A 16,038-nucleotide genomic window follows, 5' to 3' on the forward strand; every position below is an offset into this window, starting at 1 on the left:
TTAAATGTCTGTGGCTCGTTTAACTATTCCACAGGCATAATTCCTTATAAACACTTACAAATTTTATTTTGGTGGCGTCTCAAGTTTAGTTGTTAGTGTCAGGTTTCCTGAAATTCAAGCGCCTGAATGAAGCCTGCATAATTAGCTATGGAGGAGGTAAAAAAATATTTTGTATCGGATTTTGTAACATTGAATTATATAGCACTTTTTATGTAGGATTATGTGTATAAAAATGAAACAATTCTTCAAGTCGTTGAATAATGGAATCCATGTGAGCATCAGCAATGCATATTTCTAAGAAAATGAAAAGTTTATGTAGCTTATGGTAATTTTTTTGGTTTCAATATTTGATTTTTACGGGACCAACATAAATTTATTTTAGAAATTGAGAAATAATTTCAAGCATTTTAAGCATTTTTTTAGTCCTACTTCTGATGGTCCAAAAATATAGTTCGGAGCCAGACATCCAATTGTCGACGTCTTTTATTCTTTAAGTATTAAAACTAATGTTAAAAATAAATGTCAGCAACAAAATATACTATATAAAAATTGCATCCCCTGCTTGACTTAGTAAAAGGGCAACGAGAACATTTTTATCATGCTAAATAAAATTCAAGAAAAAATAAACAAATGATTGAAAAGTAAAGTGATATTAATATTATTTTCCTTTGCTTGCTAGGTATAAAATTTATTAGTAACAAAAATATCCCCGCTTCATATAAATACTATCCTAAGTTTTTTTTGTCTGCAAAAATTTTTTAATGCATTCAGTATCGTCGTTAGACATGGATTGATACTCAAATAGGAATGAATAGAGTCACTGATTGGAATGCGGTTACCAGCATAGCATGTCCAATTTAAAAACCATTTCTCCAAATCAGAATTGAATAGGGCACTGAATCTTTTCAGATATTCAGCGTGACATCCAATGAGCAACATAAGAACCTTTTTTCCTTTACCAAACGTAGCAGTATTTTTTGTAGTGATCTGAGAAAGGAAGTTACCAATTTTCAAAGTAAAGACACATTTGAATTTTCTTTTTTTTAGTTTTTGTTTATTTCTTATAAGATATATGTTGTTATAGCTAAAAATTTTACATGGAAGACAATGATTCTTAGCCTAGTACCTATAAGAAGACCCTAACAAACAAACATGGAAGACAATGATTCGGCTAAGACTAACTTAAGGCTAATAAGACACGAGGAATCACAATGAGTTTACGATAGTAACGCTTGATTGTGAGAATTGAATATCAATTAGAGTTGTGTTTCCTTTGAGAGGCTAGCCCAAAGAATCCAATCTATGCCTAATATCACCCTGAGATTACGAACATGCGAAGTTGAACCCTCATCCATCCGAAGACCAATGGACGGAGACACTTGCACTTAAAGCTGCCAATTGGAGATTTTCCTGCTGGATTCCTGAAGGATTGGAACGATCTTGGATTGGATTTTTTAGGCCTGAACCCAACGGTCGAACTGCTGGCGCAACTGCTGCTCCTGGTGCTGGCGAGCTCCCTCGGCCGAGGTCCAGAAGAAGGTGCCGCTGGTGGTGCGGGCGAAGTGGACCGGGATGAAGGTCTGCTCCGGATGGACGGGCACGATGTTCTGCTGCTGACCCTGCTGCACGATCATGGCCACGTTGGTGGGGCACTGGCGGAGATCGCTGTACAGTCGCTGCTCCAGCTCCTCGTTGGCCATGTTATCACAACTGGCCGCCGGATCTTTGCGCATGTCCTCCAGCGAGGCGTTGACTGCATTTTGGTTCTGGATCTCGGCCAGTGTCTTCCGGAGTAGCTGCTTCTTCTTCACCAGTCGCAGAAGGGGTTTGACCAGTTTCCTCAGACTCCGCATGGCCATCGTGTGCTGATCTGATTTCTGCTGCATCGCGTTGCTGCTCTCAAACTTGTATTCCCGTGTGATGAACGACATTGTTATGAGGTTTTTGAGATTGTAATAAAACTTGGGATCTTGAGATAGTTGCACTTGGTTGAGAGTTGGTAGTGTTCTGGTTTCCCTGCTCCCGAACGGCTCCTTATATACGATCCGCTCTCCGATTTCTCTCGGCGGGGGAGAATTCTCCCAAAGAGCAGAGGTTCTCTCGATCGGTAGGCTCGGCCAATGGGAAGACAGACTGCAGGCAGGTGGTTCCACAAACTGAGAGCTCGAGAGACAAAAGAGAGAAAAGAGAAAGTTGTACTGGGATCAGGAGAATATCCTTACCCTTGGTAGGAGAAGGTATGCTGGTTTTTTTGAAGTTACGAATTAAAAATTGGTTTTATTAAATAAGAGGTATTCAAACATCCTTGTTTTGAATATATCTATAATAACTACTATTTATTTTATTGAAACAACATTTAAAACTTAGTGAGTTTAAAAATTTGTTCTTTGTAAATAAGAAATCCGTAATAAAATGCAATTAAAATTGTACATAAAAGGAATGTAAAAATATTTTGTTTTATAATAATATATTGGTAACTTAACATACACAAATATATAAACATTTATATATATGTAGTTTCAAAAAAAAAAATTATAATATAAAAAAAAATTAAATTTTTTTTATTTATTAAAGTGCAAATATAATATATTTTTTAAAGTAATTTGCTGTGAAAAATGTGTGCAAGCAAATCAATCATTATAAACATTTTTTTTATGTTCATAATTTGTCTCTTTTAGATTTTTAGCTAATTTAAAAATAACACAATATATCTTATTCATAATAGTCAAACATATGTAGCTCACATGACTTAAATGCTGGGTATTACCCACTCGAGTTGCTCATTCACTGCAGGTTTTTAACGGACTTTTCGGATCTGGCTCTGTTCTCGACATTTCTGAGATTCTCCCTCCCTCACCTCCCTCTACCTGCTCGACTCTGGTGCAAAAAAAGCAGAAATCCCTAAATCCCAAACGTAAAATTCCTAGGGAGAACCGAGCGGACAAGTCGAAACTTGTTGGAAAAATTCCAAACCCGAGTGTGAGGGGAGAAAGATTTTAAAATTCGACACACTATCCCGAAAAAAGACGGAGGATATGGACAAACAATGGATTGGCATATCTGGAAGATACAATCTCGCCGCTGGAAATACCCGAGCGAACAAGGGACTTGTCCGTTATTTCATTGAGACAGCCCAGAAAGTGCCTTCATGTCCTTCCGTCCGATCGTCCCTTTCCCATTTTCCCAACCTGTAGGTAGTAGTTGAGCAAAGTAACGTATTTTTCGGGTACTTACGATTGCGATGGAATGGGATGGGATCGGACTCTCAAGGTTAGTCAATATGCATTAATGCCGCATTTTGGGAAATCTTGGCAGGTCCTTTTCAGCTCCTTCCGATCGCATTTGTTTGTCATTGTTGTTCTTTCCCGGTTCGAGGGACCTGCTCTGTTGATGCGTGAAAAATTTACGACGCGGGGGAAGCACGTACAGATACAATCTTTAGAGTTTTGGTTTTTGGCTCGGTTTACGCATTTTACTGGAATTTCGTCGGCACTTCGTTTATGAGTCGCCCTCCTAATTGTTATTTGCCCTTTTCCCTTGCCCCCGAAGGTTACTTTCATAATTTTGTAACGGCTACGAGGACTCGAGTTTCTTGTAACGGCCGTTTCGTCCCTTGGATATCCTCAAGATCATTAAGAGGGTACCTAATTGGCCCCATGTCTGATTATTCTGCTCCTGATTACGCAGAGCTTCTTTGGATTAAGGTTCTCCCCTTTTTTGTATGAAACCAGTTTATTTTTTGCTCAATTTGGTGGTGTACATATGTACATATACTTATATATCAATTTCATTTGCAGTGAAGAAAAGTCGAGGGGTTAATCTGGGGCCGGTACTTTTATGGCTGTCGGTGGCGAAAATACGTGACCTGATTTGACCCTCTCCACACGTTACACGTATCGTTTACCCTTTGGTCTCCGCTTTTGGTTTATTAATGAGGGGCGTATCAGGTGGATTTGATGTAAATTTTATTATGGTTCAACAAATGAAGTTGACATGGCTCAGGTGCACTAATTAATAATGGGCAAAATATTCAAATGAGGTACATTATTTATTGAAATTATACTGTTCACCAGATTACTAAATGATGGCTGTCAAATCCGGACCTATTATGCATACAAACGTATAACTACAAAACATTACAATTCATTTCGTTTTTAAATTGGCTAAAAGAATTTGAAGATTTTCTTAAATATTGAGAGTTATTTATTGTAAGTTTTGTGCTTCGTATCATTAGATCTATTTTTGTTGATTATATTCCCTTCCTAACAATTCCTCATTTCAAAAGTCTTAAAGTGTTATAGTTCCCCTTCAAATCTCAGTATATCAAGGATATATTTTCTTTTTCTTTCAAAATTGGAATTGTACGGCTACTACTATTAACTTGCTAAAGTAAAACAAATTCAAACAACAATTAATTGGGATATATAAACTCAGAAAGTTCCAGCGTACTGACATGATGGACTTACTATATTTATATTACTAATTTTACTACAACTCTTCTGAAAAAAAATCAATAAATATTTCCGGTGTACAAAATATTTTTATTAATATTTTAATGATGCTTGATCTTATAAGGTACTTTTCATTTGCTGACGGAATTGAATAGCTTAAGAATGTTGTCGAATTTTAAAGAATCGATTCTTTTGGTTACTTATACTGTACTCTTTTTTCTGTTTTCAAATAGGAGCATTTACAAAAATGTTTTATTGTTAGAAAAGCAAAGAAAAAGTGAAATACAATGAAATAAAGAAAGACTGGCGAACCCACAGTCACAGTGTTTACACACGTGCAACATTTCTCGGTCCTGAAGATATTGAACAAGTCTAGACATGATCACTTGGTACAATTTTTGCTCCATTCTTTAGAAATTAGGTCTCTTATTTGCCAAAGAGCTCAGTGTTCTAGGGTTTTTTAGAGCAAGAGTTTTCTAGAATCTTATCTGCAAACATCATCGGCCGATCTCAGCGATCTTCGCGACGATGATTGCTTTTTCCTGGCTGTTGATGGCCGGCTAGTAGGCCGTTAACACACAACCTCCGTGAGGTGCATTAGTTTTGGGTCATTTTAGGGTTCGGCTCGTTTCGTTTCGTTTTCGTCTCGTTTAATCCTCTTTTATCTTGCATTTCTGATGAGTTTGGGGTTTCTTCTTTTGTATTTCGAATTTTTACCTGCCGATGCTGTGCGTTTGACCCTTGCACGTGTGCAGCGATGGACCCTTTTCGAAAATGCAACAATATACAATCCATGGAGGTGGGGGTGGAAGGGTACCATATATGACCGACGAATGCCACTCCAATCCAGCGTAATTGTGACCTTCCGGAAAAGGGGATTAAATGCCGCCATTGTCCAACATTAGTTTTTTTTGGCCTGAAATCAGAAACTCTCCTTTCCACATAATGGTAAAAGGGTCCTATCAAATGCAAAGAGTTCTTCGTGTTCAGTTTCACTTCAATCTAACAAAAAATGTACCCAAAATGTAAATGTTTTAGAATTTTAAAGAAATCATTCGAAGCAAAAAGAAGTTTCCCCAAAATAATCTTTTGAATAGAATTTGAATTTGGACGTGATGTTTTTGTGAACGTCGTTGATTGATTGATGAGTTGGGTTCGAATTATAAAATCAAATGAGACGATCCCTTAAAAGATTGCTGTTGGGGATGAGCAATTTGTCCTTCGATGGTTTCATCTACGTGGTAGGGGGTTTTATTTTATGGTTGGGTAATTGAATGTTTGTGGCCTTGGTTTTATTTATTTTAATATTGTAGAAAAGAGTTTTGAAGTGCTCATAAAATTAAAATCTTGACCTATGTAAATGAATACTTGAAATTCACTTACAGAAATGTATTTACTTCGATGAAGTTTTCATTTGTACAGTAAATACGTAATTTATTGTTTTGAGGATGAAGTTAAATTTTCAATATATTTTTTTTTACCGATGTTTCTATAAAACTTATAAAAAATTCATAAAACTTATAACATTTTAGTAATAAGGTATAATATACAACGCCTTGTCGCAACCAAAAAACAAGTAATAGTTCTTAAATTCTTTTAATTTGACGAACAATTTATTAATAAAACGCTTCTGTGCAATTTTCCGTTGGCATTTTGAAAATTTTTAGATCAGGACTTACGAATTCTTAAACCTATACATTTTAGGGACAAATTCCTGCTGTGAATAGAGCAGAGTTTATAGGATTGTTGCAACTTTCACAATCTCTAAGATGGTTGACATCAACCTGTTGTGTGCCTTAGTTGTTCCCATCCTGTCAAGTGTGAAAAATCGCGCTCTTTGAGACAAAAGAAAAATCCATATAAATTCTGGTAAGGTTCTGCCAATTCCAGGAATGTCAAGGCGAATGACAAAAATGCCAGACAGTGGATAATTTTCCTGGCGCCGGCGTCCTGTCGTCCATTGTCCTTCTAACGACGCTAGACGCCTTGCAACACTTACCTGAACCTTAGCCAAAACCAAAGTGTTACCTGTACCCCTAAAACCTTATCGACAGAACTGTCGCTAGGAAAAACCATTTATTTTTTTGATAATTTTAAATGGCGTCACCGTTTCAATTACTTTGGAGACAAGGCCAAAGTCATTAGTGGTCCAAAAAAATATTTAAATTCAAGCGGTTAGAGTGCATTATCTTGTCGACAATTCGGCTTGCCTCAATCAGCAGTTTAGGGATCGTTAGTTATCGTTTACTTTTATGGATGAACCCCTCAAGTGGCTATGGCCCAACCCCCAAGAAAATTAAATTAAAATTTTCCGCACTCGAACACATTTGTTTGGTTGGTTTGGTCATGGTTGAGTTTGATTCACTGCCAGACACAAATATCATTTTACAGCAGATAACATTCCATTGGGGTAGTTTTCATAGCTGATTAGTAAAGATTATTGTGGCATGGTAAACACTTGCGCCTACTCGCCCAAAAAGCGGCACTTGAAACGGTTGAGGGAATCTTAAAGGACCTGATTTGGGCGGGTTTTCCATATCGATAGTGGAGTGACGCCCGAAATGCATTTTCGAACACGAGATCGTCTTGCACATCGGGGCATTAAATTTCAGGAGCTCGCCTGGGTTCGTGTCAGAAACTGCACTTGACAATTAAACTCACAGAAAAAACAGATGAAATCCGTGTCGTCAAATATAACAGGGATCAGGACATGGATTTGGTGCCAGGACCCTCGTTGAAACTCGATCCCTCGTCGCCCTAAAGTCGCTCTGTGGAGTCTCGAGTTTTTTCGGGGTTGAGGATCATTATTTACAATTCATGCTCCATTGGGACTAATGGATTTCCATATGCAGCCGACAATTTGTGAAATATTTCAGACACCTATTTGTTAATATCGAAAACCAATCTAAAGCCACATGGTGCCGAGCAAAGGATTCATTTTTTATTTATTGTTTTTAACGCCGTTTACAATTTATACAAATTTCTTTTAGTTTGGTTTTTGCCGTTCTATTCTCATTTTGATTTTTAAAATAAATTTAAGCAATATAAGTACGTTATATAAAACAAAAATCTTCCTAAATAATATTTTTCAGAATTTTTGAACTCGAATAAATCATTAAAAACCAAATCTATATTAAATACGATTTTATTTTGGGGGTATGACATATGCCGTCTTGACTTTGGTTTGGGATGAGAATAGGTTTGATAAAAAACAATAATAAGGTCAATAAATATAATCAATAATATGGAAATCTAATAAATTTATAAAATTTTGTACGAAAATCAAATTATCATATATGTTTTTTATAAAGTTAAAGTCATAAGAGTCTTATCTATTGTTCTTTTATATTTCCCATACTCGTAGATATTTTCCTATACAGTAAGATAGCTTATTCATTTAGAAAATTAAACTAAATGTTGCGGAAAGGCCTCCAACGATTACCAATTTCACAGTATTTGTTTGCTTTCGGTGCATCCCTTGAGGTAAACGCTTTGCTACGTTAAGAAATATTTTACACACCTATTTGTTAAAATGGATATCCAATCTAAGGCCAAAATGCGGTCTAGCGTCGTTAAAAAGGGGATAGAAAAAGATACAAATTTAAACCGAATTTTAGTGGAACGTTTTCGGGCTAATGTCGATCGGTCGTTGTGGCGGTCAGTTTTCCTTTGTGAACACGTGTGCAAGGGTCTCTTTTGTTTAATTTTATTTTCTTTTTTACTTTAGTGCCCTTGGCACTGCCCCTGCCCCTTAACATGACTTGCCTGTGTCCCCTGTGGCGTTGAATTTTATTGATTTTGGGTTTCCAATCTTTTCTCCTCTGGTTTCTTCGCTTTTTAGGGGCGTTTTTCGGGCATTGTCCATGTAGAAGCTGTACATAGGAAGTCCATATATGTATGAAGATTAGAAAATTTTTAACGTTTTTTTTTTGGGGGGCGGCGTTATGGGAGTGCTGCCCAACAATCAGCTACAAACGATATTGTTAGAAGATTAATGGGGGACTTTCTGGTGTAAATTGTTAACACTGTTTTCCCTTTGACTTTGGAGGTCTTTGCATGGCAGCCTAGGGAGGTCTGGGCGGGGACCTCGCCCTCTTCCGCCCCTTTCTGTGTTTCCCTGAAAAAATGTTTTCTAGTGAGTTCTAAAACATTATTTGATTGCCTGAGTATGTATACTTAAGATGATCATGCCTAAGCAGCCTTTTTAGCCCAGCAATTTACTAATGAACCCGACGATGGCAGATAGGAAGTGAGTCGGGACTTTTGAAATAAAAAGGAGTTTCTGTAGTTTGAGCTGATTAAAGGACCTACCTATGAGATATGAAATCGGGTTTGGACATCATTAATTAGGCTCTCTTTCAAGATTATTTGTAGGAGTCAACCTTATCCGAATGAGTTATTAATGAGTTCAGCTTGGGGTTAGAAGTAAATCAGATCGATTTGAATAAATGACTCAACAAAACTAATAAATAATGTTAAAAACCTGAAAGGCTTATAATTTTTTTATATTTTTTTACTTAATAATACAAAACATTATAAAAAAATGTAACGGATTAAAAATTTTCTTTTTTCTTATAAATGTTGTTAATAGTTTGTTCATAAACTTCACATTTGATTTTAAATTTATAATAAATTTTAAAGTAGTAGTAATAAGTAAAAAAATTCTTGTAATGACTTGTTCGGTGCTGCTACGACAAAAATAAATATTTATCGATCCACATACTTAAGACCTCATTCCGAACTCCATCTTGTTAAGAACCCACGAAGGAATTAGGCCTTGTGGAGAACCCACCTAAACGCCTAAATTCTTAGACAAAAGCCCCTGTAAACATCATATGAACATCAAATCAGCTCAAGATTACAGCAGAGCATCTTTTACTTAAGATGCTAGTAAAGAAAATCTTTTTCAAACAAAAAACTGTACACATATGAGGACAAAAGAAGAGACTTTGCCTGGCAAGCCACGCATTTCTGGCCAAAAACTAGAGGTAAGACACAGAACACACATCAAAAAGAAAACGCTTCAAATTTGCTCATTGTTTTGTCAAAATACCAAATAACATAAGCGACAAGATCTCATTTTCCAATTTCCCAAAAGGGAAGCGAACTAATAGGGCTGTGAGCAACAAGAGAGAGCAATAGGTCGAGTCATAGGTAAAAATTTGAGCAATTTAAAAGATTATCACGTTAGGGATCTGTCTCGAAAATAGAACAAAAACAGAACGCTATTTGACTGGTATTGTGTAAACATACACTGAGAAAAAATACATGGTCACTTTACTCTAAGTAATACCAATAAAGCATAGAATGTAATGTATTCTTTTTTATAATACTCAATTGAAAAAAAATGCTACATTTTAAGAAAGTATTTGAACATTTTATATACCATTTTTTAGTTTTTGTAGTGTTATTAATATTTTGAACCAAATACACAAAATGTTTAAATTAATTTATTAATAAATTCATACTTTCTGTTTCTTATGCCATTGATTTCCTTTTATGTCTTTATAAGATTGCATTCTGCCTAACATTTTTTTCAGTGTGATTGGCTACATGTTTAGTCCTGAATTCGCATTTCAATTGGGATTCGGATTCGGTCGAGTAGACAACCGATCATTATTTCTGCCATTCTCTGCAAATAAGTTGCGAAGAAAGGAAACCTTTTTTGCTGCTCAATCCCTCCGATCCCCGTTGTCGTCTATTCGAAATGGTCCAGCACCAAATTAGAGCTCGTTAAAAGGCACACTTTTGTATGGGCCGGGATCAGAGGAGACGGATTCAGGACCCGGAGTCGAGACAGGGGATTACCCCCGCCTGAGAGCGAGTCGGGCAGAGATCACGTTTCAACAGATTCTACTGCAGGGGCGGAGCATCCCGGGTCCGTTGTCGGGGCCTATTAATAAGCCTGGCGGTTGGTGGCTGGTGACAACACGTGAAACTCCATGACGTCTCACTGTGATGTTGGGCCAACCTACCTCCAACCCTCCTCCGCCGGGACAATGGTTAGCCTTGGCAAACACGGCAAATTTCCCAAAAACGTGTTTACAAATATTTTCAAAAGCGGCCCAAACAAAGCGACAGCCTCGGGGGGACTCTGTGGCCCTATTGTGTGCATTTTGCATGACTTTTCCTTTAACCATCCCATGAATATCTATCTATTCCCTCCTCGCTGGCTGTTGTTCTTTTTTAAATTGTTGCTTCCTTTCAGATATCTGTTGCTATTGCTGTACCATATATCCTCATCAAAGCGTCTATTTGCTGCTTCGGTTTTCTCGTTTCACTTTTTTCGACGCTCATTATTCTCCATGATTGAGTAGTTGCAATATCTATAAATTGGTATGTTCTTATAGATTTCTCTATTGACGGTCTCACATGTGGGTTCTTGGAGCTCCAAACAAATGTCGGTTGGCAAATAAACCGAGATTTGTTGCCTTTTGTTGGGATATAAATATTATTGTTTGCGAAAATGTCATGAAAATATTTACGTGAACTGAAAGGTATCACAAGAAAAAGATATCAATTGAAGATCAGATCCCGTAGAATATGATAAGTAATGCATACGCATACAATATACATATATACTGTATGTAAGATTATTAAGAAAATTTAAACATTCTGAACATAACAACAAACTGTTATGATTATTATTGAAATATAAATTACTATAAGTAAACCTCCCATCCCAATACAAATTTAATTTGGTACTGAAACTATATAAAATTGTAAGCAAATAATTGACTTTCGTTGAATTGTCTTTTGCCTTTTTAAAATGATATAAGCCAACAATTTATTTTCCGGAAAATTGTCTTACAGAGTATATACAATTTCTATTTTATGTAATTTAAAATTTATATAAATTGTTAGTAATTCCAAAGCATTAACTAAGTGAATAGTTTAAAACTTAACAACAAAATTACCTTTTTAAAAACCCGATTAATTTCGGTTTTTACTAATAGGTAACTTTGAATTGCATGTTGGTTTCACATTAGAATACAATCTAAGAATGCAGCATGTTTATATATTTAATTTTTCGGTTTTTGTTTTTAAACTATATTTTTTAATGAAAATATTAAAATTTGATGAGTGAAATAATTATATAGTTCACGCTCGAATAATTCATCCAATCAAAGGTATTTAAGTAAGAGCATTGATGACCATTTTACCTTTGAGAAACGGTCTGGTGCATAATTTTCTTGTCCATTTTCCTTTTCAGGACAGAATATTCCCCTTAAAATCCACATAAGCATCTACATATCCCATATATGCATAGAATAATAGATTTCATCTTGATCCTCGGCAAATTACTCTTTCCATGTACCTTATCTGGGGATATTATCGGGAATTTGTTGAATACTCGCCTATCGGCTGTGTTATTTCAATTTTGCCTAAAAAAACATCGACATGGAGATTGAGAGCCATTGATAACAAAATTCATACGTAAAGATTACTTAAAAGGAGCTCAGTGCGTAAAAATGTTATTGTAGGATTATGTTTCCTGTTTCTCTGAAAAATCGCTCGGAACAAAAACACATATATGACAATGGGAGGGATCAATAGGAAAAGAAATGGAAATGGAAGTGCATGTGAGGCCATACATTGGACCACAAATATGGTGTGGGTCTTGGGTTTCCATGGTCAACCGCTATGATGGCTCGCCACGGTAGTCGGATCGAAGTGTATGGGATCTACAAGGATCGTTTCGGATTCGATGTGAGGGTGTGCGAGGGAGCGACTTCTTCTTTTCACTTTGTCTCCCTTTTGGCCTCTGGGCGTTCGGTAGGCGACATGAAGGTAAACAAGGACATATATATATGTGCAGGGATGATATCTTCTTGAAGGCTTCTTGCCATCGGTGATTAGCTCTTTTGTTGGGATCGTCTTCCTCCTCGCCCTCGATCCTACCTCTTCTGCCTCCGCCGCTTTGTTGATGTCTACATGGAGGTACAAAAGTGGACAATGTCCGTACGAGATACTTGCCTTCTCTAGTAGCATTTCAATCCGAACAAGAACTTCTATCTTTCAATCTTCTTGCTGAATTGTCCCCTATGCTCTACCTTTACGGATATATGTAACAATTCTAAGTATTTAATGCTACTGCAGAGAATGGGAAGTTGATTGCTTTCCTTGGCAAATGCTAAAACCATTTGTTTGCTTGATATGTATTTATTTTCTGGGAATAAATAAAAATGCTTAAATAATGATTTAGCTAAAAAAAATTAAAAGACAAAGTATTGATTTTGATAGACAAACATTTTTATTGGTTAGGAACTGTTTTGAAACGTGTAATAAGCTAAATCTTCTTTGTGTAATTATATGTAACACACATTTACCTCGAGTTGCTAAACAAAGAAATTATAATTAAATAAAGATACGATTTTTGGTCAGCATTCTTAAATTTTATTTACAAAATAATGCCATCTTCCTTTTCTTTTATTTGTAACTTTTTAATGTCATTGGTCGAGATATTGTATTTGTTTTAACTCTAAAGCTATTTTATTTGAATTACAAATATACGTAACAACTGATATTTTAATTATTTCAAATAATAAAATGGATTTTAGACACAAATCGACTTAAGTCATTTAAAATTATTCATTAAATGTAATTTGCCCTTTAGCTAACACAAAATTTTTTTTATTAATATTAAGCAAATCGCCAAAGGTTGGCAAAATACAATTATCAATTTATTATAGTCTATTAAGAATACCAGCGTCATTGAAAATGTCAATAATATTGCTAAATAATTTCCAAAAATAAATCTTTGAATGACCTTATAAATTAATTTGTTGAATTATTCTATAATCTATTCATTATTTTTGAGATGCTTGTATTTCAAACAATTAATGGATTTGCATAGCACACGACGAGCTCATGCTCAAACAAATTCACTGCAGTAATCACATATGAATGAGCTCCAATCGTAGGGTTTCAATTACTGCTTCGAAAGGATCTCCTTGTTAAACTGAGATCATTAATCACATGTGGAAATGGGATAGCCGCAGATATAGCTATTCCTCAAGAAACCAATCGCCACGAACTGATTATGGCAATCCTCGATGGCATCTACTAAGACCAAAGTTCACACATGATCTTGGATAGTGGAATCTGGTTAACCAATTCCAGGTTACAATTTCTATCTTAGAGTCTCAATTAGCAGGCTGGCTGGGATCTGGTAGAGATAGCCACTTCTACTTGACAGCAGATACTAATCAGAGTGGCTATCTCTAGCCAAGATATCCCGAAAGTGAAGTGTGAGGGCACCCAAAAGTATCTCAATCATTCACATTCGTTATGCTCTATTCATTGTTCTATAAGTACATGCATGCTAGGGATTTGTGTTTATCTGTGATGTGCAATCTAGAAGTACTGCACTTCCATCCGAGATTATGCTGAGCAGTGATCCCAGCTCCAGACGAGATGTAGATAAGGCACTAAACTAGCTGGGCTCTATTTTGTTTGGGTACTTGGTTTACAAAATATTTTCTTCTGTTTTCACTGCACTTCAAGATCCATTGCCAGCGATAAGATCAACAATGGAACCCTCCCGATGCGTCGGGTCCTCAAATTTCATGCATAGGTATTTTTTCAATAAATATTTCCCTGTCTGCCGACGCGTCATTGCCAATGATTTAGAATGTCTCCGGACAGTGCCGCCAAAAATTAAGAAAATATATATACAACTAAGTAGGAACGTCAAATATTGTTCCAATCGACTTGGCGGACCTTCAGACACTTGCTATCGTCCCGAAAATAATGCTTTCTGTTTGTCTCCTTCTACGTTTGCTTAGTCCTTTGTCAATATTTGCCGTACAAGTGCAAAGAAAACTTCTATTTGCCCAGCGAGAAACTCTTGTGTTAATCGACGATGGCAGCTATATTGACATAGAGCTCATTAGATACCTTCTTAAACACTTGATGGTCTGGGGGAATTTTTCAAAGTCACGATGTGTGTAATGGAGGGAGAACACAGACTTTTGACCGTATAGTGCTTGTAGTCTTGATATCAGCATCATTGAAAAAAGCGATAATGACTGTACGCATATGTGCCTGCTTATTTCCATTATTTTTTACAGAACATAGAACATCGTGTAATAATCTTTAGTTTAATTTTACAGAGAGTTTCAGATTTTTTGAAACCCTAACTTAGTTCCATACATCCCTATTTCGATCAGAATTCATAGGCGAGTCTATGGGAGCATTCCTTTCTTATAGTTTGTTTCTTGTTCGCTTTAATATAAATTAATTCTTTCCAACCTAGCTAGTCCGATGAACATTTTAAATTAGTCGGGGCAAGTTCTATAAATACTGCAGGGTCCATTTTATATTGAAATCAGACCGTTTTTTATGGTAGTCGCATTGGAATAATCGGGACGAAGTTACATAAAATCTTAATTTTGAATAAAATTAATTAATTTAAAATCTTTTTTCTTTTTCATGAGCACATAAAATGAAAAGGGCTGGATTGAATCGATCCTATGAATAATTTTGTTCTACTACAAAAACTTTTCGAAATCTTATATTAGCTTAAAGCAGCAATAAATAATGAATGAACTATAGTTAGTAAAGTGAACAAAGTACAGTCAGCTCAAGAGAAATAGATAAAGGACCACCATGATATAGCAAGTTGAGCATATCGAAGTAAGTTTCGATCCGCTTCTTTTGTGAGCCATTAGCACTCCCTTGAAATACACAGTTTTTGTTTTGAATTCCAAGTTGTGACTGAATATCGGCTTCCGGTCGCCCCGATACATAACAATTGCATGTAAATTGTATTAGCAACGCATCTTCTTTTTATTGGCCTTGTCCGGCAATTTCAATGCTAAAAGGCTATAAAGGACTCAGAAATTGCTCAAGGCTATGCAGGAACATCCTGGCTGTTCTTTGAGGGGATTCATTGAATTGCATTCTTCTGAAATGAATTGGCATGTAAAATGCACTCGCCGTGTTTGCGTGCAATTGTGACCAATTTTAGTGCGACGATTTTGTAGTGTGGTTCCAAATTCTAATGGTCTGAATGGGCCAGCGATGTCCTGCGGAGCTACGCACGAGTGCCTCTCAATGGAGAGGACAATGCGGACATTCTTCGCCGGCAGGACCTCTCGCCAGCATTCACACTCGACGGTCGAGTGAGAAAGCATTGTCCTTTGAGAGGCCAACACTCATTCAGCACTCGTTTCCCCGCAGACAATGCAACATTTATCTGCACATGCGCAACGAATGCTCCGCTGGTCCATTGAACGAAATCCATTCCCAATTATACATACATTTATTGTCTACTTATATTGTTTTTTTTCCAAAGGGTCTATGGATCTGGCTAACATGCCTCGAACATGTCCCTGCTTGCTGTTGGCCATAAGTCCCATCGTCAGATCTCAGCATCGATGTGTCTGCAGTCAAAAAAAAGAGGTTACAATACTTATAGATTTATTTTTTTACAAATTATGAAGAAATATTTGAGTTAAATATACAATATATACAATGTATCATGCGCGGATCCACGGGGGGATATAGGGGATAGAACTCCCCACTTGGATTAAAAAACATATGTAATGCGTACTTTATTCCAAATATTTATTTCTTCTCAACA

General features: G+C 36.3%; 1 protein-coding gene across 1 annotated transcript; it reads right to left on the minus strand.

The window, feature by feature from the left end:
* Window positions 1–1,032: 1,032 nt before the first annotated feature.
* Window positions 1,033–2,014, minus strand: Tom (Twin of m4). The gene has a single exon (XM_017078086.4). It carries the CDS (start codon window positions 1,929–1,931, stop codon window positions 1,455–1,457), a length of 477 nt encoding a protein of 158 aa, XP_016933575.2. The 5' UTR covers window positions 1,932–2,014; the 3' UTR covers window positions 1,033–1,454.
* Window positions 2,015–16,038: the final 14,024 nt, after the last annotated feature.

This window comes from Drosophila suzukii, chromosome 3 (genome assembly GCF_043229965.1).
Source record: "Drosophila suzukii chromosome 3, CBGP_Dsuzu_IsoJpt1.0, whole genome shotgun sequence".
NCBI lineage: Eukaryota > Metazoa > Arthropoda > Insecta > Diptera > Drosophilidae > Drosophila > Drosophila suzukii.

Excerpts from the sequence above, each read along its gene's own strand:
- Tom (XM_017078086.4), bottom strand. The coding sequence starts at position 1,931 with ATGTCGTTCATCACACGGGAATACAAGTTTGAGAGCAGCAACGCGATG.